The 24819-nt window shown below is 38.7% G+C and overlaps 1 protein-coding gene across 1 annotated transcript; it reads left to right on the top strand.

Moving 5' to 3' along the window:
- Nucleotides 1–226: 226 nt before the first annotated feature.
- MAP9 (microtubule associated protein 9) lies at nt 227–18635 on the top strand. Its single transcript, XM_069856556.1, is given in 12 exon segments — nt 227–433; nt 2450–2491; nt 2493–2565; nt 3831–4261; nt 7118–7355; nt 8181–8241; nt 8785–8947; nt 10062–10151; nt 10851–11012; nt 11477–11622; nt 12972–13104; nt 18522–18635. Coding segments are annotated over 12 exon segments (1860 nt in total).
- Nucleotides 18636–24819: the final 6184 nt, after the last annotated feature.

The raw sequence follows: 24819 nt of genomic DNA, 5'->3' as shown, positions 1-24819 counted from the left end.
AAAGGCTTGTGGTGATAGGACGAGGGGGGGGTGGCTTTAAACTGGAGAGGGGCAGATTTGGACTAGACAGAAGGAGGAAATTCTTGGCGATGAGAGCGGTGAGGCCCTGGCACAGGTTGCCCAGGGAAGCTGTGGCTGCCCCATCCCTGGAGGTGTTCAAGGCCAGGTTGGTTGGGGCCTTGGGCAGCCTGGTCTGGTGGAAGGTGTCCCGGGGGGGTGGAACTAGATGATATTTAGGGTCCGCTCCGACCCCAACCATTCCCCGACGCCACGACTCCCTTGCCCCGCCCCCCCGCGGGGTTCGCCCCTCCCGCCGCCGCGCGCGCAGGCGGAGCGCGGTCGCTCCCGTGTGTCCCGCGCGGCGCTGTTGCCGGGCGACGGGCGGGCCCGGGGCGGGGGCGGCCGCTTGGCGGGGGAGGGCGCCGCCCGGCAGGTGAGCGGGGAAGGGGCGTGCGAGCGGGGCCCTGCGCTGTTGTGGCAGCATAGAATGATGGAATCGTGGAATGGTTGGGGTTGGAAGGGACCTTAAAGATTATCTAGTTCCAACCTCCTGCCACAGGCAGGGACACCTCCCACCAGACCAGGCTGCCTAAGGCCCCATCCAACCTAGTCTTGAACACCTCCAGGGATGGGCCAGCCACAGCTTCCCTGGGCAACCTGTGGCAGTGCCTCACCATTCTCATAGTGAAGAAATTTCTCCTTATGTCTAGTGTCAATCTGCCCCTCTCCAATTGAAATACATTTCCCCTCGTCCTACCACTAAAAGCCTTTATAAAAAGGCCCTCCTCTGGTTTCTTGTAGCCCCTTCAGGTACTAGAAGGTCGCTGTAAGTTCTCCTTAGAGCCTTCTCTTGTTTGTCAGGCAAACCCCAGCTCTCTCAGACTATCCTTGTATTGTAGGTGCTCCAGCCCTCTGATCATCTTTATAGCCTCCTCTGGTCCCATTCCAACAGCTTCGTATCCTCATTATGTTGAGGATTCCAGAACTGGACTCAATACTCCAGATGAGGTCTCATGAGAGACAAATAGAGGGGCAGAATCCCCTCCTTCGTATGATAAAGGCAGCACACACAACACAGATGGTTTGCTGTCAGACTGAAACCCAGGTTTCCTTCTCTGTGGGCACCAGAAGCAGGTCCCCTTGTGTGACCTGGGAAACAGTGTGAACAACCTGATTTCCCTCTTCCAGATTGTGCTGCAAAAATGGTTCTGGCCAAACGATCAGCAATGGCCAACAGCCAGTGCCTTGGGAAGAGTTTTTTTCCTAATATCCAGGCTAAACCTTCCCTGGTGCAACTTGAATCATAGAATCATAGAATCACCAGGTTGGAAGAGACCCACCGGATCATCGAGTCCAACCATTCCCACCAATCTCTAAACCATGCCCCTCAGTACCTCACCCACCCGCACCTTAAACACTTCCAGGGAAGGCGAGTTAACCACCTCCCTGGGCAGACTGTTCCATTGCCTAATGACCCTTTCAGTGAAGAATTTTTTCCTTATGTCAAGCCTGAACCTCCCCTGGTGGAGCTTGAGGCCATTCCCTCTTGTCCTGTCCCCTGTCACTTGGGAGAAGAGGCCAGCTCCCTCCTCTCCACAACCTCCCTTCAAGTAGTTGTAGAGAGCAATAAGGTCTCCCCTGAGCCTCCTCTTCTCCAGGCTAAACAACCCCAGCTCTCTCAATCGCTCCTCATAAGACTTGTTCTCCAGCCCCTTCACCAGCTTCGTCGCTCTTCTCTGGTCTCCAGAGCCTCAACCTCCTTCTTGTGGTGAGTGGCCCAGAACTGAGCACAGTATTCGAGGTGCGGTCTCACCAGTGCCGAGTACAGAGGGAGAATAACCTCCCTGGACCTGCTGGTATAAAGTCTCCCCTCATTCTCCTCTTCAAACAAAACAACCCCATTTCCCTCAGTGTCCCCTCATAGAGACCCATGTCCAACAACCTGCTCTCAAGCCTTCAGGGGTCTGTGGCTTGGGGTCGTCCAGTTTGTAGATACAGCTGCATTCCATCATGTATTTCTAATCTATAAGTAAGACCAGTTGCTTTCAGAACCCGTGTAAATGTGGTGTGTCCATGATGTCCAAAATATCAGTGGTGGCTTATGTGGAGTTCTAGCATCATTTTGGACCTGCCACCTGCCTCAGGTTCTTGTTCTACAGCAGCTGGTGAAGAGGATGTCCCTGTTCACCACCTCTGTCACACATGCCTGTACAGACCTTTTTGTCGTACTTTTGCTAATCAAAACATACAAAAGTGGGAAAATGTGATGATACAATGTCATTATTGCCAAAAATGGGAGAGGAATCTGCAAGACATGTTTCTTCTGAAGAACAGATTTCAGTTAAACAGGTGAATCTCCTGCTCAGTTTTACTTATATATATATGTGTAGTAGAGGGGAATTAGTGCTGAACTTGAAGAAGCGAATCTTCCCTTCTATGTAAGAGTTAATTTGCTAAACCCTTTCAGGATGAGCTACAACAGGCAATTTTCTGCTCACACAACAAGAGAGGAAACAGATGAATACTCAGCTGATTTTGAGAGTGATGAAGATGGCATATTAAATGGTAAGACAATTCAGTATTTTTCTTTGTGTTCTTCCCTTTCTTAACTCATTACTAGATCACAGAGAATCTTTGTAAGTTGATATGATTTAATATTCCAAGATTTCATATTTTAACAACTTCTGAATTGCTCAGTCCTCATCTTCCAAGTTAGGAGAAGAATTACCAGTGAAATCAGTGGTGGTGCCAGCCAGACACAGTCCATGCTGTTTCCTAGAATTGTGATGCCCAGTTTTACTTCTTAGCCATATTTTTTACCATACAGCTGGGTAAGATGGTAGTGCACAGTACTGTGAGTGAAACTGGACATGGGCAGAGAGAAAGCCATATTCTTCTCTGATTGTTTTCCCAGGCAGAACAATCAGCAAATGAGGGCTTTGGGACATGCTGCAGAGCGTGCTTGCCTAGCAGTGTACACAAAGCACTAACAGGTTTAATCTGATGTTTTTTTCTTGGGCCAGGGTGCATTTGGTGTTGGTAATGTTTATGTTTATTCTAATAAGATTGGCCAAATGGCTCTTCTTCCTCCTGATATGCTGCATGTCAAGGGAACTATGACTCTTAAATATCATAATGTATTTTTAAAAGGACCTCCTCCGTGTCCTGTTTTTCATTCAGATCTAAAACATGTTTCAAAAGTTTGTGGGATGATTTGGTTTCTTTTTGCTGACAAGATTTATAAAAAAGCTCCTTCTGCATTAAATATATTGCTCAACTATCACAACAGTTTTTTTGTTGTGTTCCTCAAGCATTTGAAATCTAAAATAAAGTAAATTAGAAATAACAGGCTACAGAAAGATAAACAGATATTTTTGCTAAATAGTGGAATTGGAGCAAATATCTCCTTTGAGTATCTTCTAGTAGATTTCACATGGGACAGAAGTGAACAGAATAGAAGTGTAGGATGGAATCTGGTAAACAAATGTACTTATCTTTGCTGTTGTTGACTTGCCTTCACTTCTAATGGCATTGGAGACATAGTTGTTTTAGAAAAGATTTAAATTGCATGACAGATAAGTATTAACCAGTGAAAATTTGAAGTATTGTCTTTGAATTGGGTCCATGGAAGCAGATGACAGGAAAGGAAGTAGGATAAGGTTCTAGTTTGGTGGCTTTGCAGAGATCAGAGCTGCAGAAAGAGAAATGCTCGGAGACTTTAGTCAGGAAACTGTTATATGAAAAATACCTTTAAATTAGAGAAGATACAGTTTCTGTGACCCATTTTTTTCACTTGTCTCAAATGGAAGTTGATAATGTGCTATTTTCAGGGACTGGGGAAGAACTTAATGAAAGCAATTCAAATGCTGAAAGCACTAAGAAATCAGTTGTTGAGAGTCCTTTCTCAGATGATGATGCTTCACAAAAAGCAGAAGATTTGGAAAATGAAGCTGCTGATGATTTGACTTTATCCTTTCACGAAAGGAAACTTCAGCAAATAATGCTTTTAGAAAGTGAAAATGTACAGGAAGACAGAAAAGATGGTGATGAAGAATGTTTAGTAAATCAAAATGAGGATGATGACAGAAAAAATAATGAAGAGTGTTCAGCTGCTGAAGAAGTACTGTGTGATAGTTGTGAAAGTGACCATTGTAACAACTTGCCTGTGTCTGAACTGAAGGAAAAAAGCGAGGAAAACAAACCAATACCAAAGCCACGGGTGCACAAAACAAGAAATGCTTCAGAATCAGGTGAAAAGAATGTTGTTGCTACTACTTGCTTAGCTAAATGACAGTATTTTAAAGTGTTGTAGTTTTGGTTATTTTCTGTGTTAAGTATCAACTGCTTTGGCTTGCAGCAGAAGAATATTCAGTATTCTGAAAATACAAAACCTCCAGCTTCCAGGGGGTAAACTGTGTGGGCCAAGTAGCAAGAGGTTCCCATTTACCTTTTCCCTTCAGGAGATTAAAAAAAATGTTGTTTGGGTGCTTAAAGTCCAGCTGTCTATCAGTGTATGTCCATGGAATACGTGGAAGGGCTACAGCGTTGCCTCCTCTGTATATGCATAGCACAGGAACTATATACACACAGCGTCCACAGCATCCCTGCACCCTTAAACAGGCATCTCTCCTTTATGGCCAGTGAAGTTGGCCAGTGAAGTTGGACCACAATGTTAACAAATATTATGCTGAAGTAATGCAGAGAAATCATGATGCTGTAATGTAATAGAATGTCAGAAAATGAACTATTCCGAAACATTTATGAGTAGTAGATTTCTCATCATTACAAAGTTCAAACTTTGAATGATTTCTTACTTTGAAGATACTGAGCCACTCTGGATGTATAGTCAAACACATTAAAAAGAATTTTAATGTTTCATTATAAGAACAGCTAATTAAATTTTAATATACAAAGCAAAACTTGGAATTCTGCTAATTGACTCTGTGTGACTCTTCTGCAAATTTAAAATGTCAAAAGACTTCATATTTTTTTATCTGTTTTCTAATATGGGAAGTATTTGTCCTGTTTGATGTCAAGAGAAATTTATGGCTGGCCGTTACCTGTGATAGGAGATAACTTTGAAATTGGTGGAGCATGATTAGTACTATCCGCTCCTTTTTTTTTTTTCTCTCCACACGATGGCACCAAAGTGCTAGATACTGGAATGCACAGGTGGACACTCCAGATGCCTCCCTTTTACCTAGCCAGTATGCCTGCGCAGTATTAGACTGACTCCTTTTCTTCACATGAATCTAAGTAGTACAGTGATACTAGCACATTATCTTCAGTAATCCAGCATTGTAAACTCTCTTCTATTAGATGAGTAGATCCCTGTCTAACAGAGGAGATGACTGTGCAAAGATTAATCAGATTTTCAGTTCCTTTGATTCTTCTTGTGATTTACTGCATGGAAAAACTCTCCGTGCACTTGTAGGAATATTGATGGTCCTATGGGGGCCATTCGAGGAATGGAGAGGAAGAGATTAAAAGTTTGAGAAATCAGTTTTTGTACTTTGACTTATGTCATGTGTATGCATCATTGTCTAAGCATCTTTGAGACTTAAACCAAATAATTTTAATGTTATTTCCTCTTATGCAGTCAATATGACCAGGGTAAATCTTTCACTTCATCCTGTACATTTTTTACAAAGTTGAATACAAACTAAGTAGCGCTTTTCTGGGTTTTTTTGGATTTGTGAATCCTTAACAGTTCTTAAGGTATGTGCAGACCCTTTAAGAAATATCAGATCTGTGGGCTTCTCAGAAGTATCTTAGTCCCGTTTTTCAGACTGGTTACAGAAAAATCAGTGGACCTTAGGCTGAAAAGTATTGGAATAGGTTGTTAGACACCTTTTTTTAATTTGCTAAGGAAATCATGCTGGGAGATAATTTGCTGTGTGCAGTACTGTAACAGGTAGGCAACATAAACTATCAGATGCAACAAGAAGAATGCTGACCCCTTGGCCTATGTAATGTTTACATGCTACAGCCTAAAGAGATGAAAGATAGGACTTGGCTTGAATTTAGTGTAGAAAGGCGAATAAAAATCAAAAACTCAAGCAATGTTCTGAGTCGAAAATAACAAATATGCTTAGAACTGTGTTCTGTGAAGTTCATGGTGCAAATTGCTCTTAGTCAGGAGTGGATTTGCTGTCGACATGGTCTTGTGCACTAGGTGCTGCAGCTTAATTACAGTTGTACAGTTTCTCATGCCTACAGTTTATATAGAGTTGTACTATCTAGTAAGTGTAAAGTGAAAGTTTACTTACCAACAGAGGATATAAAATGGTTTATATAAATTCAGAATTCTTGTCATCTTGAACTTACCTTCATCACTGTAGATCTGGGTTGATTTTCTTGGATTGTCAGCATTGATATTCCTTTCTTCTGGTAACTTGGAGTTAATCTCTCATCTACAAGTTATTTTTTTAAGACTTCCATCAGCAAATTATGGAAGACTGCAATTTTGAATTTCCTATGGCCTTTTTTCTTTCGTATCTGAATTGATTTATACATTTAGATCTCTGCATTAATGGCAGTTCTGATCTGATAAAAATGTTGTTTAAGTAATATTAGTAAAAATGTTTCGCTAATGGCAGTTTCACTACTTAGCCATACGTTTAAGTTGAGGTGATGTTTTGTTTAAATCTCTACTGCAAAATCTTTCTGTTATTTTCTTGCGTGTCACATCCATGAAAAATACAATAAAAGTAGGTTTTGTTATCCAAATTGTTGTACAGACTTTAGTAGTTTGCTAGATGTCAGAAGAACTGTTGCTACGCTTACAATGGCTCTTGCTTTTGGTTTCTGCGCTAGAGCCATGTTTGGGTGTAAGATGGGAAGTCTGACCTTTGTTACACCAGCGCGTTCTGTAACACATTAAAACTTCAGTTGCTACTTCAGTTTTACATTTAAATAAAGTGCAAGTGAATAATCTTATTATTATTCCATAGAGTTTTTAGAAGGAAGTGCCCAGAAAATATATTACATTTTATCAAATTTAGTAATATGTTTTGTAAACAGGTGTTTTTAGTACAGAAATTAAACTCAGAAAAACCAAAATTCTTGTTGATGTGTCTTCTCAATCTTTCTTCTCGTGTCCTGTCAAGGTCAGAAGATCAGCACCAGTGACTTGAAACTGAAGGACAATGGTAGAAAATCCCCTTCTGTGATAGAAACAATGATGACCGCAGCATGTGAGAAAACAAGGAAATTAGAGGAGTCAACAGATGACAGTTCAAATAAAACAGTGAGCATAGTGGAAGAGAAAATAGTAACTGATAAAATACAGGAGATATCAGTGAATGATCATGCTGAGCATGGGGAGGTAAAGAACAATTCAAATAAATATTTCATATGGGATTTTACCATTCTTTAGAACAATGTCGTAGAAGCACAGTGAAAATTTCTGTGGAGTTGCTATTGGTACCTTAAATGTGTAGAACTCTGTAAAGCTTGCAACTTATCTCTAGCTTCTAGAGCTGAGACTTTTACAAATTCTGTATGGTTTTATGGCAGATATAGGGAATACCTTCTGCACAATAATTTAAACCGGATAAAGATATTGAAATGTACATTTTCCAATCTTAAGGAAATATCCTTATTGAAGTGAAAATGACAAATCTCTATTGTAAGGTTAGCTGAATTGGAATGAGCAGTGTATGTTGGCAGAAGATGGAATCCATGGTGTGACTGAATAAGATGCAAAGCACTTTATGTTTTATCATAAGAAAGAAAATATGTGTGTATATATACATACACAATTGTTAAAGCTAAATATTAAAAACAGTTAAAAGACTGTTGATATAATAACAGGGAAACCCACTGCCCCTTCCTTTGTATTTCTAAAGTATAGACTGTGTTTTTACATAATATGAAGAAACATTTCTAGGTCCCACTTGAAAAAGATAAAGACATTCTGAAAGTTTACCTGTTTGTTTTGTTAGGGTTTGTTTTTTTTTGTTATCTTACCCTGTACTGTACACTTTCTATGTTAGAGTGATTTTCTTGCATATTTTTCTCACATCATAGAATCATAAAGTAGCTCGAGTTGGAAGGAATCCGTAAGGATTATCAAGCCCAACTCCCAGCACCCTTGTGAGCTTGTTAAAAATGTTTCATCCTGATCTGCTTGTGTTAGATGAGAGACCCTGTAATTTTACTTTTGCTCTGTGTGTCTTAGAAACTAAGTGAAAAGAAAGAGAGAGTTCTACAAAACCACAAAGCTTCTTTATTGGACAGGTAAGAGAAAGACACTATGCATGTCAGTCTGCGTAGTGTTAGATGCATGTAAGTGCCCTGAAAATGCTGTTTCACTTTCCTTTTCTGTCAGCATTGTCTTCACTGCTGACAACCTCTGGCCATCTGTGGAAAACAATTTAGTCAACATGACATATTATTGTAATGCTTGCTCAGATTTATATCAGATCAGACTCTTAAGTCTATTGCCAGTATCTATGATGAATGTGTGCTACTGGATCCACCAGTGAATCCAGTTCATAATGTCTTTACAGGTCTTAAGCTGTTTTGTAGATGAAAGTGTAAGGAATTTGTAAACTTTCTTGGGTTGGATATGTTAAGTAGTGGATTGTCCTGGCAATAATAAAGCCTTCAAAGAAAATGATCGCCTTCCTGCTGTCCTTTTCCCCTTATCTTCAGCCAAGTCCAGATAAAAACAGAATCACAGTAGATTTTGGTAAACACTGTAGTAAAAGGAAACTACTTGGTATCAGCTACAATAAAGGGAAAGATCATTGATATGTTTATGTCTTCGTATTTTTATAGTTCTCTGTCTTCTGTGCACCTAAAGAAAAAGACAAAAGATGTTCCATCAGCTAGAGCTGTTTCATCTCAGTATCTGGGATCATTAAAGGTGTTAGAGGATAAACACGAGCAGAACAGTACACAATTTGACAAAGCAGATAGTTTACGAGCAGCTGTTTTCCAGGTAGGTGTTAAGAATAAACAAATTTAAAATGAAGAAAAAAAACAACAAATGAAGCTGTGCCTGTACAAGTCCTTCTATAGGAGTCAACACTTCTTATTTTCTTGAGATCAATATTTCTGGATATATTCCATGCATACGCTTACAGGTGCAATAGTCCTTTTGTTCTGTTGGATATGACTTTTCCTCAAATTCTGAACTGAAAAGCTGAATGAGAGGGACATACTTTGGTTCATAATTTATTGTGTCAGACACATATAATGTTTTCCTTTATTTCTAATTCTTCCTTAACATAAATATATATATATCCTAAAGGTTCTTTCCCTGATACATTCTATTAAGTTGACATTCAGGAAAAATGAAAATAAGTCTTATTATTCTGTCCAGAAGGATAATCAATAATCGATAATCTCTGCAGATTTTTTGTAGAATTTCATAACAATTAGTTTCTGGGTTCTGGGTGTGAGAAAAACTTTCATTAACAGATGGTGTTCGTATTGGTTTGTGTTTTTAATACTTGCTATGATTCTAGAACAAACTTTAGAACCTCAAATCCATTTTATATTGTCTCCACAATTTTTAAAGGTTAAATAAGCTTCATTTAGGACATATATACTTCTAAGCAGCATAACAAATACATAGTTAAGTCTTGAAAATTTAAGCCTGATTCTGCAAATGTCTCAGAACGCTTTATAGATGCCTAAAGTCTCACTCTTCGCAGCTGGATTTTATTCTTCTTAATTATAGGTATTTGCAAGAGATACAATAGATGTAAGCAAGTGAGAAGAGCCTTTGTTCCATTCTTTTTTTTTTTTTTTATGCTTACATTTTTAAGTGGTTAATTTAAGATTTTTTTGAAAATATGTTTAAGCTTTTCCTATTTTGTAGCTGTGATTCTAGAACCTTAGACTTTTTTTGATCACAATATTTGTGTGATCACAGCTTAGTCTTCTACATGGAATATTTATTTAAGTAGCACATGGAAGAAGTAAGAGTAATTTTGGTGGTCATTCTATCAATGCTGCTCTAGTAATATTTGCTTGTTTTAGTAGAAACTTTTTTAGTTATACCTTAAAAAGACTTTACTAGTATAAAAGTCTTCTAATATTTTTTACAGAATTGGCTGGAAAAGAAAAGAGCATTTCTACTGAAATTAAAGAGAATTGAAAAGGAGAAAGCTGAATATCTAAGGAAAGATACTGAAAAGGTTTGTATGTGTCCTTGTTTAAAAAGAAGTCGACAAACTGTAATTCTTTGAAATATGCTTACCTGTGCTTTCTGACTAATTAGATCATTCTGCTATTCTAAGGTGTCTGTTTTCTCTGAAGAGCACAAGGTGAGTAGAAATAGTGAATGACATGTCCCACTTGTGTTTGTTGTAAAGATTGTGTGGCTGGTGCTTCCCTACACATTTAAATAGGGTATGCTAAAAGTGTGCTTCTTAGATTAATTTTCAGGTTTGTTTACAAAGACCTTGGGTTGCTCAGCCCTTCAGGTGTTAAGTTTTAATTTGTCATCTGTTAGAAAATGAGTTTGCTCCTTATCTCAAGAGTTGCATATCTGTAGAGGACTGTATTTTGAATAGTACCATTTAGATTTGGCTTATAAGTATTTAACAAGTTTCACTTCTAAGCATTTAACATGTATTTCATATTCTTCTATACATATTTTGCAGGAGTAGTTTGTTTCATTCGATTAAGTTAAATTAAAAATGAGCATAGGAAAAAATGCTCTGTATAGTTCAAATTTAATTCTGAGTATTGCTTGGAATGTTGTCTGCAAACCAATTTCCATTTCCTTATTGTTCCATCTAATCCTGCCTTTGACAATGAGTTTTAAGCATACTATTTTAATTATAGTTTTACATTTAAGTATATTTAAATGTAGACTGTTACTTTCAATCTAGAAAGAAGCTGTTAAAAGAGAGGAAGCGGTAGCATCTTTTGAAGCCTGGAAAAAAAAGAAAAGAATAGAAGCAAAGAAGTTAAGTGACAAAAAGAAGCTTGAGGAACTTAAGAAAAATGAAGCAGCAGAACAGAGTGAAGAGAAAACAAAAGCAGCACAGAAGGTGGTGTGAATGTGTATCAGATACAGTTCAGGAGATTGTTGAGAATAATTTTGATTAATCCAGCAACAGGTGGAAATTAACTAGATTCTAAAAAGTAGAAGTGGTTCATTTGTCCCTTCCAACCCTAACTACGCTATGATTCTATGATTCTATGATTTTTGAATAAAGTTCATATTATATTCTGTTCTGTAGGTAGTATGTAATGTTTAAAATTGCACACAAACAGGCATTTTTCCATACTCTATTAACTGAATGTAACATAAATACAGTGGCAATGAACTATTACTTACTAGGAAAAATTTATTCTTTTTAGTTATGGTGTTATCTGCTTCTGAATAATACTACAAACATTCCAAAATTGCAATGTGTAGAAATTATGAAAGATAATAATACAGAATAAGCAAGTGCAGTATTGACAGAAAGGTGAGGGGTATGATTTCTAATGAATCTGTGGTTTTCTTTAGACCTTTGAAAAATGGAAAGAAAGAAAAATTGAGTATTTAAGAGAGCAAAGAAGAAAGGAAAAAGAGTCTGAAAGAATCAAAAAGAAGGAAGAAGAGGAACTGGCTGCAGAGAGAAAGAGAGACAGCATGTCAGCGATTGAAAAATGGTACTACTCCACTAGGTTTTGGAAGATCATAGTTTTGCAAGTCTTTGCTTATAGATGCAATAGGTATTCTGTGAGTGCTTGATGTGCTTTTAATTGGGAGACAATGGCATTCTTAGGATCAGTATCTTCAGTCCCAATGGAGAACAAATATAACAATAAAAGCGAGCTGAACGACTTCTTTCAATTCAATAACTTAAATGATTTCCTCTCCAGAAGACTACTGACTAAGCCCAGGCAGAGGTACTGCAAATGAGAAGATTAATTGACTAGTATGTCTTATGTGATTAGTCTCATGCTTTATTACTAAGCCATAGGAAGGAAGGTAAATCTTTATCATAAAGTTTTGTGGAATATGAAGTATGAATGTAGATTTTGCACCTGAGAGACAGCAACCCTTTATGTTCATACACACTGGGGAGTGAAAAGCTGGAAAGCAGCCCTGCAGAAAGGGATCTGGGGGTTCTAGCTGACAGCAAGTTGAACATGAGCCAACAGTGTGCCCTGGCAGACAGGAGGGCCAACCGTGTCCTGGGGTGCATCAAGCACAGCATCAGTAGTTGGTCCAGGGAGGGGATTGTCCTGCCCTACTCTGCCCTGGTGCAGCCCCACCTTGAGTACTGTGTGCAGTTTTGGGTGCCACAGTATACAAAGGATATCAAGCTACAGGACATAGTCCAGAAGAGGGCTGCAAAGTTGGTTAAGGGTTTGGAGGGGAGGCCATATGAATTGCAGGAGGATGTGCCAGGGGAGGTTTAGGCTGGCTATTAGAAAAAGATTCTTTCTTCACAGAGGGTGGTGGAGCACTGAAAGAGGCTTCTCAGGGAAGTAGTCAATGGTACCAAGCCTGACAATGTTCAAGAAGCATTTGGACTACACCCTTAGACACATGGCGTGAATTTTGAGGCTGTCCTATGCAGGAACAGGAGTTGGACTCAATGATCCATATGTGTCCCTTTCAACTCAGAACATTCTATAATTTTATAATCCCATGATTCTAGATGTATTCAGAAGCAAATGAGATGTGTCTGCTTTGTTAGTTTTACAAGCCAAGATTTTTCACAGACCATGTGCAACTTGCCCACAGAAGTTTTGAGTCTTAATTTTTTATATCATACCAAATAAAGGACAAAGGAATACAGGAGAGGTGATGTCATAAAAGATAGGACAGTAGGTTCATTTAGGCCTTGGTGATACAGTATATAAAGATGGACTTTAAAGATTTTAAATATATTTTCTTGATCTTTTATTAAATGTGTAAGATCTCTCTTTTGACTCCATTTAGTTTGTCACAAATGCAGCATTTAGTCCGTTACATTACAGTATCTTGTTCTACTCTCTCACTTATACAGGAATGAAAAAAAGGAAGAATATATAAAACAGAAGAAGGCAGAAAAAGTCCTGGAGAGAAGAAAGCAAGAAATACAACAGGCAAAGATGGAAGAAAGGGATAAAAAGGCTGCAGAGGAATATGAAAGATGGCTGGTATTTTTTTTTCATTTTGCAAAACCCAAAATGATTAATACAGTAATGAGTGTGAACACTTTTGTATTGTAATACTAACTTTTTTTCATGCTGTGGTGAGGTAGGACAGATGATGGCAGCATTACATAGCTAGTCCCCCAAAATTCTTGAGCAAAATTACAAAGCATGGTAAAATATACTTGGGAAATATATTCTTCCTACCTATTGGTCACAGAGTTTTGAATTTCATAGTTAGTCTTCGTTTTTGACATTCCACGTCAAAAGCAATCATCTCTGAGGTGCCAACTCACCACAGCACAAAACCTGCAAAGTCAAACAGCATCACCAGCTGCAATAGTGAGTACATATACGTTCAAGGAAGCATTTAAAGTGGAGACTTGTATACCTTAGAATTCATAAAAGCACTTGTAATGAGATTTGAGATTATTTCCATTTACTAGTAAGGGTGGAACTCTGATGCTCCTAATTATATTTTTCCTACAACAGTGTGCTTCAGTAACATTTTGATAGGAATGGTTGGACTCGATGATCCAGTGGATCTCTTCCAACCTGGTTATTCTATGTTTCTATGATTCTATGATTTGTTAAGCAGTAAACTAATCTAGTCCCAACAATAAGGCAGGTTTTTTTTTCATAGATAGAGAAAGACAAACTGGAATCACTAATATTCTTAGCATTTATTCTTTTCTTTAAGATGTATGACTTGCTAGTTAAACTTGTGTTTTTCACTCTTATCCTGTGAAAACATTCATCAAACTTTCAAGGTTTGCTTTGTTTGAGAGTATTTCTTCCTTGTGATTTCTGGCATGCATCCTGTACATTCAGTCTTTGTTGCCATATATAAGAATAGGACCCCACTATTAGGGTCCTGAATAGTTTAGGACCCTAAACTATTCAGCTGGTTTAAGGTCCTTACAGGGATTAATTTGTACTGTCAATAGCTTAAAAAAATGTTTTCTGTAGTCTCAAGTGGGCTTCCTGTTTTTTGGGGGAGGGTGGAGTGTAGGGCAGGGATAGGTGAGAACTGAGACAGGCAGATGTACAGGTGGGGGACAGATTTTAAAAGGAGAATCATCCTTTATGTGGCTAACATGGAAATACACAGTTATGTAAAACTGCAAGAGCCTTCATGTTTTCCTTTCTCTCTGTTTTCAAACCTTTTTAGTCTTAGATTCAAGTCTTTTAAGATCTTATTTGACCTGGTCCCCCCTTGGAATACCTCTGATTACTGTAATAATTGATAAGGAGTGTTTTCTCTGGTCCCATTTGTCCAGGTCAGTTTTGTCAGATGATTGATGTCCAATCTTAGATTATTTCTTGCTTAGTCAATATTGCTGGTTGCCAAGGAAGGAAGCACTATGCTTTGAGTAGTAGCTTACTCTCTGTCCCAATATGCTCTGCTAACTGAGACTATCCTTAATTAGCGTAGTTGGGCCAAAGCATGGATGTTACCTCTCATTGTACGTTTTATCATCTCTATCATCTTTATCAATGACCTGGATGAAGGCATTGAGTGCACCCTTAGCAAGTTTGCAGATGACACTAAGCTGGGTGGAAGTGTTGATCTGCTGGAGGATAAAGAGGCTCTGCAAAGGGATCTGAACAGGCTGGACCCATGGGCTGAGACAAACGGCACGATGTTCAACAAGGCCAAATGCCAGGTCCTGCACTTGTGGCACAACAACCCTATGCAGGGCTACAGACTAGGAGAAGAGTGGCTGAAAGCTGACTGGAGGAGAAGGACCTGGGCGTGTTGGTTGACAGCCAACTGGACATGAGCCAGCAGTGTGCCCAGGTGGCCAAGAAGGCCAATGGCATATTGGCTTGTATCAGAAACGGCGTGACCAGCAGGTCCAAGGAGGTTATTCTGCCCCTGTACTCGCACTGGTGTGACCGCACCTCGAATAGTGTGTTCATTTCTGGGCCCCTCACCACAAGAAGGATGTTGAGGCTCTGGAGCGAGTCCAGAGAAGAGCAATGAAGCTGGTGAAGGGGCTGGAGAACAGGCCTTACGAGGAGCGGCTGCAGGAACTAGTGTTGTTTAGCCTTGAGAAGAGGAGGCTGAGGGGAGACCTTATTGCTCTCCACAACTACCTGAAAGGAGGTTGTGGAGAGGAGGGTGCTGGCCTCTTCTCCCAAGTGACAGGGGATAGGACAAGAGGCAATTTTTGTTTGAAGGGAAATAAAATAGGAATTATATAGTGGGAGGTATTTTAATAAGTTGTTATTAACATTTAATAGGAAAAAATATGTAAAATCATTCTCAGCTTTCCTGAAACAGATGTTGACCATAATGGATGGGTAAAACAGACAAAAAAATCTCCCTGTAGTTGTTCTGAAATGTAAGAAGTTTCTGCTTTTATGTTAATGGAAATTCTGTTACTTACACTTTTAGTAGTCATTGTGCAAATGTTTGAAAATCTAAGTGCATAGAGAAGATTACTTTTTAAGAATGAAAATAAATGCCTGAGAAAGGCTATTAACACTTGCAAAATACTAACATGAAAAGGATAATCTTGAGCTGAGATACTTCAGTATTGCTGAGGAAATTTAAGCTTCTGATTTTTGTGTTTCTTTCATAGTATTTGCCTCTTGCTACTCTGCAAGTACTCTGCAAGCCAATCTAGATGTGTTGCTTGATAAATGATAATTTTTTTCTTGATAAATAATTCCAGTGTCTGGCACTTGTTATTGACAGGCACCTGTTCTGAGGAGTGCATCGCAGAGAAGAATCATGTAGAAAGTTTATAATAACAGATAATTTAGTTCCCGTTATTTATAAGATAGTAGTCTTGATACCTCTTTTCTGCTGAGGAAAGCGGGTATCCTAGATGTGTTATTTTCTCCATTTTATGTGGTGAACATTAGCCTAGTATGAATTGGTGAGGAGAAAGGCTTCTCTCAAATAATTCTCAGAAAACCAACATACTATGGTTAAATGCCCTAGAAGAAGTTTGAAATTTGACCTTGAGATTGACTACGCTCAGCACCTATTTTTGGCATTGTAAAGCTCTTTAAAAACATCAGGAAATGATGTGCCAGATAAGTGTCATGGATTTGTTACTTTTCTGGGTTAGAAACTGCTGACATGGGTTATTCATTGCATGTTTAATAATTTTTCTATCTGAAAATCCTTACTATGCTGGAATTCTAATCTCCTTGCAACATATTAGAAATAAGGCTGTTGTTACTCCTCTTAAATATTATAAGTCTTCTGTACTATCTAAATTTCAATTATTATGTGACAGTCATGCTGCTAAAGAATGTGATCTTCCCAGAATTTTGTAAGTGAAGGGTGTATTCATCTTACTATGCTATTGAGTAGGAAACTTCCACAGAGAAATCAAGCCCTACAGTAGAATTGATCTAGTGTAAGACAAGCTACAGTTATTGATTTCATCTTTCTCTATTTCTGTTACTCTTCTTCTGTTAGTGCAAATAAGATCTTGTTTATTATTTTAGAGAAGATTTATATCAGTTGTGGCTCATGAGAATGTGGACTGTGGTTAGGACTAAAACATAAAAAGCTTCGTGTGTATTGAAGTCAGGGTAGAAGCCAGTAAGCTTTCATGTCAAATGTAGTTTTTCACAGACCAGTTAAAATAAGACCCTTCCCCTGGCACCGCAATTCATTTGTGCAAATTGCATCTTCAAACTCAAACATTTAAAACTGAGACATGGTTAAAAAATCCAAAGCAACTTTCATTCCCTTTGTGGGTGTATGCTTTAATTTGGTTTGGGTTTTTCATGTGTCAGTCTGTTGTACAATGTGTATTCAGTAAACAGTGTTTTATAAACATAAAATATGCACATTTCTTTTTAACACATGATTTCCCAAAACCTGCCAATACTTCTACTATAAGTCTTATATTTAATAAGTTTTCAATTACCCATCATGTTTTGTCTTTGAGTGTCAAATACAGATTCAGGTTCTCAAATTTGTAGAATATGAATAAATTTTTGTAAAAATAAATTGGCTGGATATGTGCAAATTCTCCAAAACAAGAACATGAATCATATATGTGTTCTGTTACAAAGCACATTCTTCCTGAGCTCATCTGTACTGCTTGCACATACCTTGTCATCTTTTTTTGAAAATATCACTGATAATGCAGACTCCTTTCCCCTGAGGGTACTAACCAGTTGCCTTTAAGAATTTCTGAAAAAATTATCTTGAACTTGTTCTAAAGGCCCAAAGCCACTAGTTGTGTTCATCTGAGGAAGATCTCTATGGAAGGACATGGAAGGCAAAGGTGCAGGATGACAGGGAAGAGTCAGAATCATATAGTGCTACAGTTTTCTCAATTACTCCATATAATCCAGAGTGATACAGTATGTACGGAGAGATAATATTTTATATTAGACTAACTGTGATGAACTTTTGTTTCACTTGTTTTATCAAAGGGCATTATTTCTCCATGCTAACCTTACCCTGCTTTTAATCACCTTTACTATCATAGAATCATAGAATCACCAGGTTGGAAGTGACCCACCGGATCATCGAGTCCAACCATTCCTATCAAACACTAAACCATGCCCCTTAGCACCTCGTCCACCCGTGCCTTAAACACCTCCAGGGAAGGTGACTCAACCACCTCCCTGGGCAGCCTGTGCCAGTGCCCAATGACCCTTTCTGTGAAGAATTTTTTCCTAATGTCCAGCCTAAACCTCCCCTGGCGGAGCTTGAGGCCATTCCCTCTTGTCCTGTCCCCTGTCACTTGGGAGAAGAGGCCAGCACCCTCCTCTCTACAACCTCCTTTCAGGTAGTTGTAGAGAGCAATGAGGTCTCCCCTCAGCCTCCTCTTCTCCAGGCTAAACAACCCCAGCTCTCTCAGCCGCTCCTCATAAGACCTGCGAGTTGCCCATTGCTTTTTGAAACAATAGAAAATATCATCAGAACCTTGTAGTATCTCTAATAGAAATTAGATATTTGTTGATAATTAAGTTGTTTAATTTCCAGCTTGTTATGGTGCATGGCAAGTGTAATTTAATAAGTACAGAAAGTTATGAAGATGAATCAATGTTCTGATATAATAAGAGCAGCATATTTAGCATTGTGTTTTAAGTATCATCTTCAAGAAAAGAAGTAATTAATATGAGATAAATTATATACAAGACAAACATTTTTTTTTAGATAGTGCACAAGGCCAGCCCATCGTGACATCAAATGCGCAGCTTCTTGTGATGTGTTGTGTAGTGTGTGTTATGCAGTCTGTGTGACTGAATCCCTGAAAGGGATGTGTTAAGCTCCAAAAGGCAGATCTCCATTTCATGTTAAATTTTCATTTTACACAAGATATGTATAGCAAAGTAATTGTATCTTTTCTGTTAGTAGAGTTCGTTTGGGGGGGGGGGTGGTTTGGGGTCTTTTTGTTTGGGTGGGTTTGGGGTTTTTTTGATACATCTTTTATTCTCAGAAAAAAAAAGAACAGCTTGAGAAGAACCAAAAGAAGTTGCAGGCTGTCCGTGGGGGTGAAGCACCTTCTCCTTGGAGTCCACCTGGCAAAGTTACATATTGAAGGAATTACTGAGCAGTCTGTTGCCTTCTATGAGAAAAGATGATTTGCAAAGTTCTGAGAAAGGCTAGCCATTATTTCAATAACAGCTGATTTCTTCTGAATCCATTATAAGTGTTGCATCCTTTCCTTTTCAGTTTGTTTTCTCTTTGGAGTTTAAATAGATCACTTGTCCCTCTCCATTGCTTTAGAAAATGTACTAATTTTTGTAATTCCACATTTAACTTTGTTTTGCTAAATGCAGTGTTTCTTCATTCCTTTTTGGTGAAAGTGTATATTCAGGATACATAAGGCTGTACTCTAGGACTTTTTTCACCCAAGAAGAAGCAGAATGGTAATTTTTACATTGGTCGGCTGGGGAGTTAATTCTGGAAGAAGCAATTTGTGAAGGAGTGGGTGGTGATGGGCAAGGAGATGCTTGATCTCTTGTGGTGATAGAGGACAAAGGCTAAGTGGTACAGTAGAGGGGTGTCATTTTCATATATGAAGAGACAATCTACAGAGAACATAGTGCAATTCTTAAGTTACATTATGAAATACAAAAATAGCTTTTAAATTAAAACTTCATCAAGCAGAAGCAGGGTTTTGTGAGGCAAAACAAAGTCAGCCATGTAGCGGTACAAAAGAATTAAAGTAGAATCCAAATAATGTGAAATGATCCAGGACTAAGACTGTAGCTGATAATTGCATTTCAGGTCTTCGTATGCATTTGGTTTCCTGCTTCCTAAAGGAAACAGCAGTTTTAGAGGCATGCTTTACAGTTCACACAAAATCATGCGTAAAAACTGCAAGGGAAGAGCAGTGGTACTCTCACTAGGCAACCTTAGACACTGAAAAATGTTTTTTAACTTAATTGAAAGGTTTCTGTGGTTGTTCTTACATGATCAAATAAATCCTTCCTAAGTACATTTTCATCATTGCTAATGAGGTAGTTGCTGTAGTAAATTATAAAAATTTCTTCTGGGTTTTCTGTGGCTATTTGCCTTAGTAGTTTGGAAGCAATGGCGAGTCTATGTATCTTTAGAGATCCTCAAATCTCTTGTTTGCCTACTGTCTGAATTCAAGCTGTTATATATATTTGTATTTTCTTATTTGAATTTTAATACACACTGCAGGTCAAATTTACTCCTCAAGTGCATGTTCTTAAAAACAAAATCAAAATAAACATCACCAACCACGTAAAAAAAACCTAGTCTTTAAATTATAGATGTATTTTCTCAAATGAGAATCTTGCTCCTTTTTAGACTGACAGCCTCCTTGGAAAGTCAAAGGAGCGTTTGAAAAGCAGACTTGCTTTTTTCTCTTGAGTCCTGTGCTGTTCATAAATCACTGATACACTCATTAATTCTGTTTTTCATGTACCATGGGGGCATATCCTCAGAAAGGAAAAAACACAAGAGTGGGAACCAGCTGAATTTCTTAAGTTTCCTGATGTTTCTTGCTTGTTTTTTCACATTTTAATGAGAGCTACTGAGGATTTAGAGGCATTTGTTTTAGTCATAGCTATCTCTATTGCCAGAATGCTGCACAGGTGAAATTTATCACTGTTATGTACGTAAAAGTGAAATCAGAAGGTTATCTGTTCTATTTCATTGTTGAATATGGTCCTGTTCATTATTAGTAGCATGGACTCCAGTTCTGTGAATTCCTAATTCAGACCTTTTGCAAAGTCTCTGCTTGTCCTGTTTCTTGCTTCTAGTTCTTCCTTGAAAGACAGTTGTACTGGACCTGGATTTTATTTTTTGATTTGTTTCTAGCCTTTTGTCACTGGGCTGCTCACCCAGAAACGTTGTGCTGGAAAAGTTTTTGTTCCACAAAAGGGTTTACAGACAAGCAAGGGACTTCTATGACACCCATCATTTGATTATGTGCAGTCTGCAGGTAATGCATACTTCATGTCTTCCAGTGGACCTTAATGACAACAGTGACATTTTTGCCCCTTCTGCGAGACTCAGTTCATGCAAAGAATCATCACCCAAATGCTGAAATTTCAGGTAGGGCTGCTTCATGCTAAGCTCATTGTTTTTAATATGGGTGGAGGAAGACATTGATCAAGAAGGGAAGGGAGCATGAGATAGGCTCTGGAGTGCTGGCTGGAGCTTTCAGAAGCACCCTGAGGCCTGCAGTCTGCTCTTGCAGAGCACCTGTAGTCTGTCTGTGTTCCCAGGACATTGGTGCATTTTCTAGGCTGCGTTCGTAGTCGTACCCATGCTGAGCTTCCAGCTTTGCAGCACTGCAGTACAGAAGCTCACAGATAGGGGATCCAGGATATTAGTTTTTTCAGAGAGATCCAGCAAATCCAGATTGTGACCTGGCTTAAGACAGGCTTTAGCACAGATACTGCAGACAAGTGAATGCAGAGCTTACATAAACGCTGGGTCTGGTTCTGGCTGTTCCCTCATGGCAAGTCAGGCATTTCTTCCAGCAGCAGTGGTATCACAATAACAGTATTAGCTTCCAAAGCAAAAGCAGAATCCACTGCCCACAGAAACTTTCAGGAAGTTGAGAGGAGCAGCTTCATGCAACAGTCCAAGAGGTTGAGTAAAATAACAGATACCAGCAGGAGAGAAGTAGCAGAATTAGAGCACAGACATAGCGCAACAGAGCTGCCAATTCAAAATAAATGCACCAAAATTTTATGGAGAAAAATAATGGAACTAAGTCAAGCATTTAGACTGGAGCAGTGATGTACATTATCTGTCTGCTAGGCTTCCAGCACTTGGAGCCTTGAATTCAGGTTTCATATGTCAAGAAATTATAGCTGTAATTATCATGGGAAAATTAAATATATAGCAGACAGCAGAGTTTGCTGCACGGCCGTCATGATCAGATCAGGAGAGTCTTGAGGCAAAGGGTGTAGCTTGTGTGAAACAAATCATCCAGATCGTTATTTTTGCAGTGCCCAGCCAGAGCAAGTAAGGCAAGTCGTTATACTGACAAGCTTATAGTTGAGGGATGCAAATTAAAAGAACGACAGAAGTAGTGGCAGAGCTAGAAAAGGGTTTGTCATGTGCTTGTACCTAAAGTGGGTGCTGCATTCTTTATGTTAGATGATTGGATAGAAAAATTTTGACAGAAGACTGAAGTGGGAAGATGTTGGTGACATTTTCAGGGGAGTGATAATACATAAACTCAGAACTTTTCAATGATAAAGAGAGGCTGAAGATCCATGGACATGGAAAAACATGCTACAATGGTGTGTTTAACTTTTACTGTAAAATTTTGGGAGCTTTGTCTAATTTTATATTGTAAAAGCTTGGACATGTAACAGCATGATGGAAATGTAGAAAAAATAGAGTGGAGAAATATGAACATTATGTACATTAATTTTTAAAATGTTCATCTGTCTGTAAATTCTGTTTATTTATTGGTGACAGATGAAAAGTATTTTGGTATTTAATAAAGTATATTTTAGTATAACGTTTTCAATGTTTTCATCCAATCCCAGGATACAGATTTTTATTTAAAGCTTTAATGCATGTATATGAACTAGATGATGTCCCTAAGCACAAGCTATTCATTCATCGTTGTTAGTATGTCACATAGATGGGGAACTGTATCCCACTGGAGTCAGAGCTTCTGGCACTACAGTTCTCCAGCTCACTGACACTCAGGTTTGCTTGCTGCCCCACCAATGCAAATAAACAGTTAAAAGAACATGGAGGCTTCCAAGTAATGACCTGGAAGATGATCACTATCTCTTATATTTTTCCACAGTATTCTATTCAAGCATTAGATTGTTGCATTGGTGCACTAAAGGGAAGGTTGATGACCCAATTAAACAAACTTTAACAATTTATGTGCTACATACAGACCTGCCAAAAACTGAAGCCCTGGTCCATCAAGTGCTGTTTAACCACAATGTAGGCACATGGCAAAATGCCTCACCCATCTTTCTCATGAACTGTCTCTTTCTGCAGAGGGAAATATATATAAATAAACAAAATGAGACAATAGGATTACATTAAGGATAAATAATTTTCTGTCCCAATTCTCTCATTCTGGATAAGAAAGGTTGTGTCCTGTTCCCTATTATATCTTTTTCATATTTACAAAATATAAAGCTATAATAATACCTTACCTGATGTATATATCATGGACTGCTACATTTCTCATGGTTTGTTTTGTGTTGAACTGAGTCACTAGAGTCTGACCAATAGGGATGAACTAGTTTGGGTTGTGAACGCTAATGGTACTGTTGGCTGCAAGTCAAGAGCTGTATCTTTCTTGCACTGGGGAGCCCAAAACTGAGCATGTTGCTCCAGGTGCACTCTCACACCCAGATACAGTCTCACACGTGCCAAATAAAGGGGAACAATCCCTTCCATCAACCTACCGAACACACTTTTGCTAATACAGCCCACAATGCCGTTGTCATTCTTTGCTCTAATAGCCTATGGCTGACAAGTTCTGCTTCTTGTCCTCTGGTACCCCTAGGTCCTTTCCTGCAAAGTTGCTTTCTATCCTTTTGCTGCTCAGCCCGTACTGTCACATAGGGTTATTTCACCCTAGATGCAGAATTTACTTTGCCTTTGTTGGACTACATAGTTCCCATCAGTCCACTTCTCCAGCTTCCTCAGAATCACCCTTGATTCCACGGAGTTAGCTGTGTCCACTTAGCTGAAGTACTTCCCGGAGGACAGACCTCATCATTAAAAAAAAAAAAAAGCGTATGGGTAAAAAGGCATCAAGTGCCTCAGCCTTTTCTGTGCCCTATGTCACTAACTTACCCGCCCTCTACAGCAACAGGACGATGTTTTTCTGTCACTGTCAATATAAACACAGAAGCCCCTCTTGTTGCCCTTCAAATCCCATATGAGCTTTACCACCTGCTGAGGTTTGGCTTTACTAAATCGGTTCATGCGCACTCAAGTAATGTCTTGATATTCCTCCTGGGTGGTAAGTAGTCTCCATCACCCATGTGCTTCCTAACTGTCTAAACTCAAGCAGGAGAGCCCTGTTCATGCCGACCACACTTGCTTGGCTACCCACATGTTAGAATGGGCTGTTGTGCTCTGATGAGGATGTTCTTGAAGGCTAACCAACTCTCCGGAGTCCCTTTGCTCTCCAGGGCAGTCTCCTATGACATCCTGCTAAACAGATACCTGAACAAGCTACCACCTTCTCTCCTGAAGGCCATGGTTGTGGTTCTACTATTTATCTTGCTTGCTTCTTACAGGACTGAAAGCTTCAAAACCTCAGCATCATGGTAGCCGAGTGGATATCAGCTTTTACAACAGAGATTAGTTCATCCCTGTAGCCATGCGATAACAAAGCTCAAGTTCCAAGCACCTCTCAGGTTGACACCATTTCCGCCTTCAGATTTCTACTGAACCGTTGGCCTTTAAAGAACAGTTTCTAAAATTTTAATAACATTTACTGATTAGATTTTCCCCTAATGGATAATAAAATAATTGCAAAACTCTTACCCCGTTCTTTCAGCCTGGGCCCTGGAGAAGTCTGCTTATATTAGCAGATTGCATTCAGGTAGTTGAACTGTGTTTTCAACATAGCACATCATTTTAGCACCTACACTCAAACTAGAAGAAAAGTGCTAATAAAAGCTGGTGGTATTGCAAGATATTTTTCATTTTTTGTTTCATAGTATTTAATTTATGAATAATATTTTTCTGTGATGCTTTTATTTCTGGGATTCAGACTAGAGCTGTTGAAAGTTTTTTCACCAAGTTTTCATTTAAAGAAGCGATAACTCCCATTATAGGTTAATCATTTTTTCACTAATAGAAATATAGAATGAATATATATTCATTTTTGTGATTATAATCTGAGATGTCCTTAATAATAACAAATGATAGGAAAGCAACTTTGTTTTCAAGCACCATTAGCTCTCAAGAAGTGAAGTAGGATGTTACACCTTTTAACTGTTTCAGTGCACAAATGTAGCTTAGGTATTAACTGGAATACTCCGGTTCACTTACATTTTCCTTTGCACCTTTTAACATGGTGTAATACTCTGGGGACTCATCGCCATATGCTGCTTTCTAACAAAATAATTATGGAAAAACAACAGGAGAAAGAAAATAAGTTGTCCTCAATCTATTTCACTTGAAGAACCATCTGCAGAATCATGGTGAACAAATAACATTTGGGGAAAAAACTTTCTTCACCACTCTTAATTCCTATAGACTTCTTACCGCTTTTAATATTGAAGAATTATGAGGATGTGCAGAGGTAATTT

The sequence above is a fragment of the Phaenicophaeus curvirostris genome, chromosome 4, assembly GCF_032191515.1.
Source record: "Phaenicophaeus curvirostris isolate KB17595 chromosome 4, BPBGC_Pcur_1.0, whole genome shotgun sequence".
NCBI lineage: Eukaryota > Metazoa > Chordata > Aves > Cuculiformes > Cuculidae > Phaenicophaeus > Phaenicophaeus curvirostris.
The sequence above is the reverse complement of the archived record's forward strand: the minus strand, read 5'-3'. Positions and strand labels throughout refer to the sequence as shown.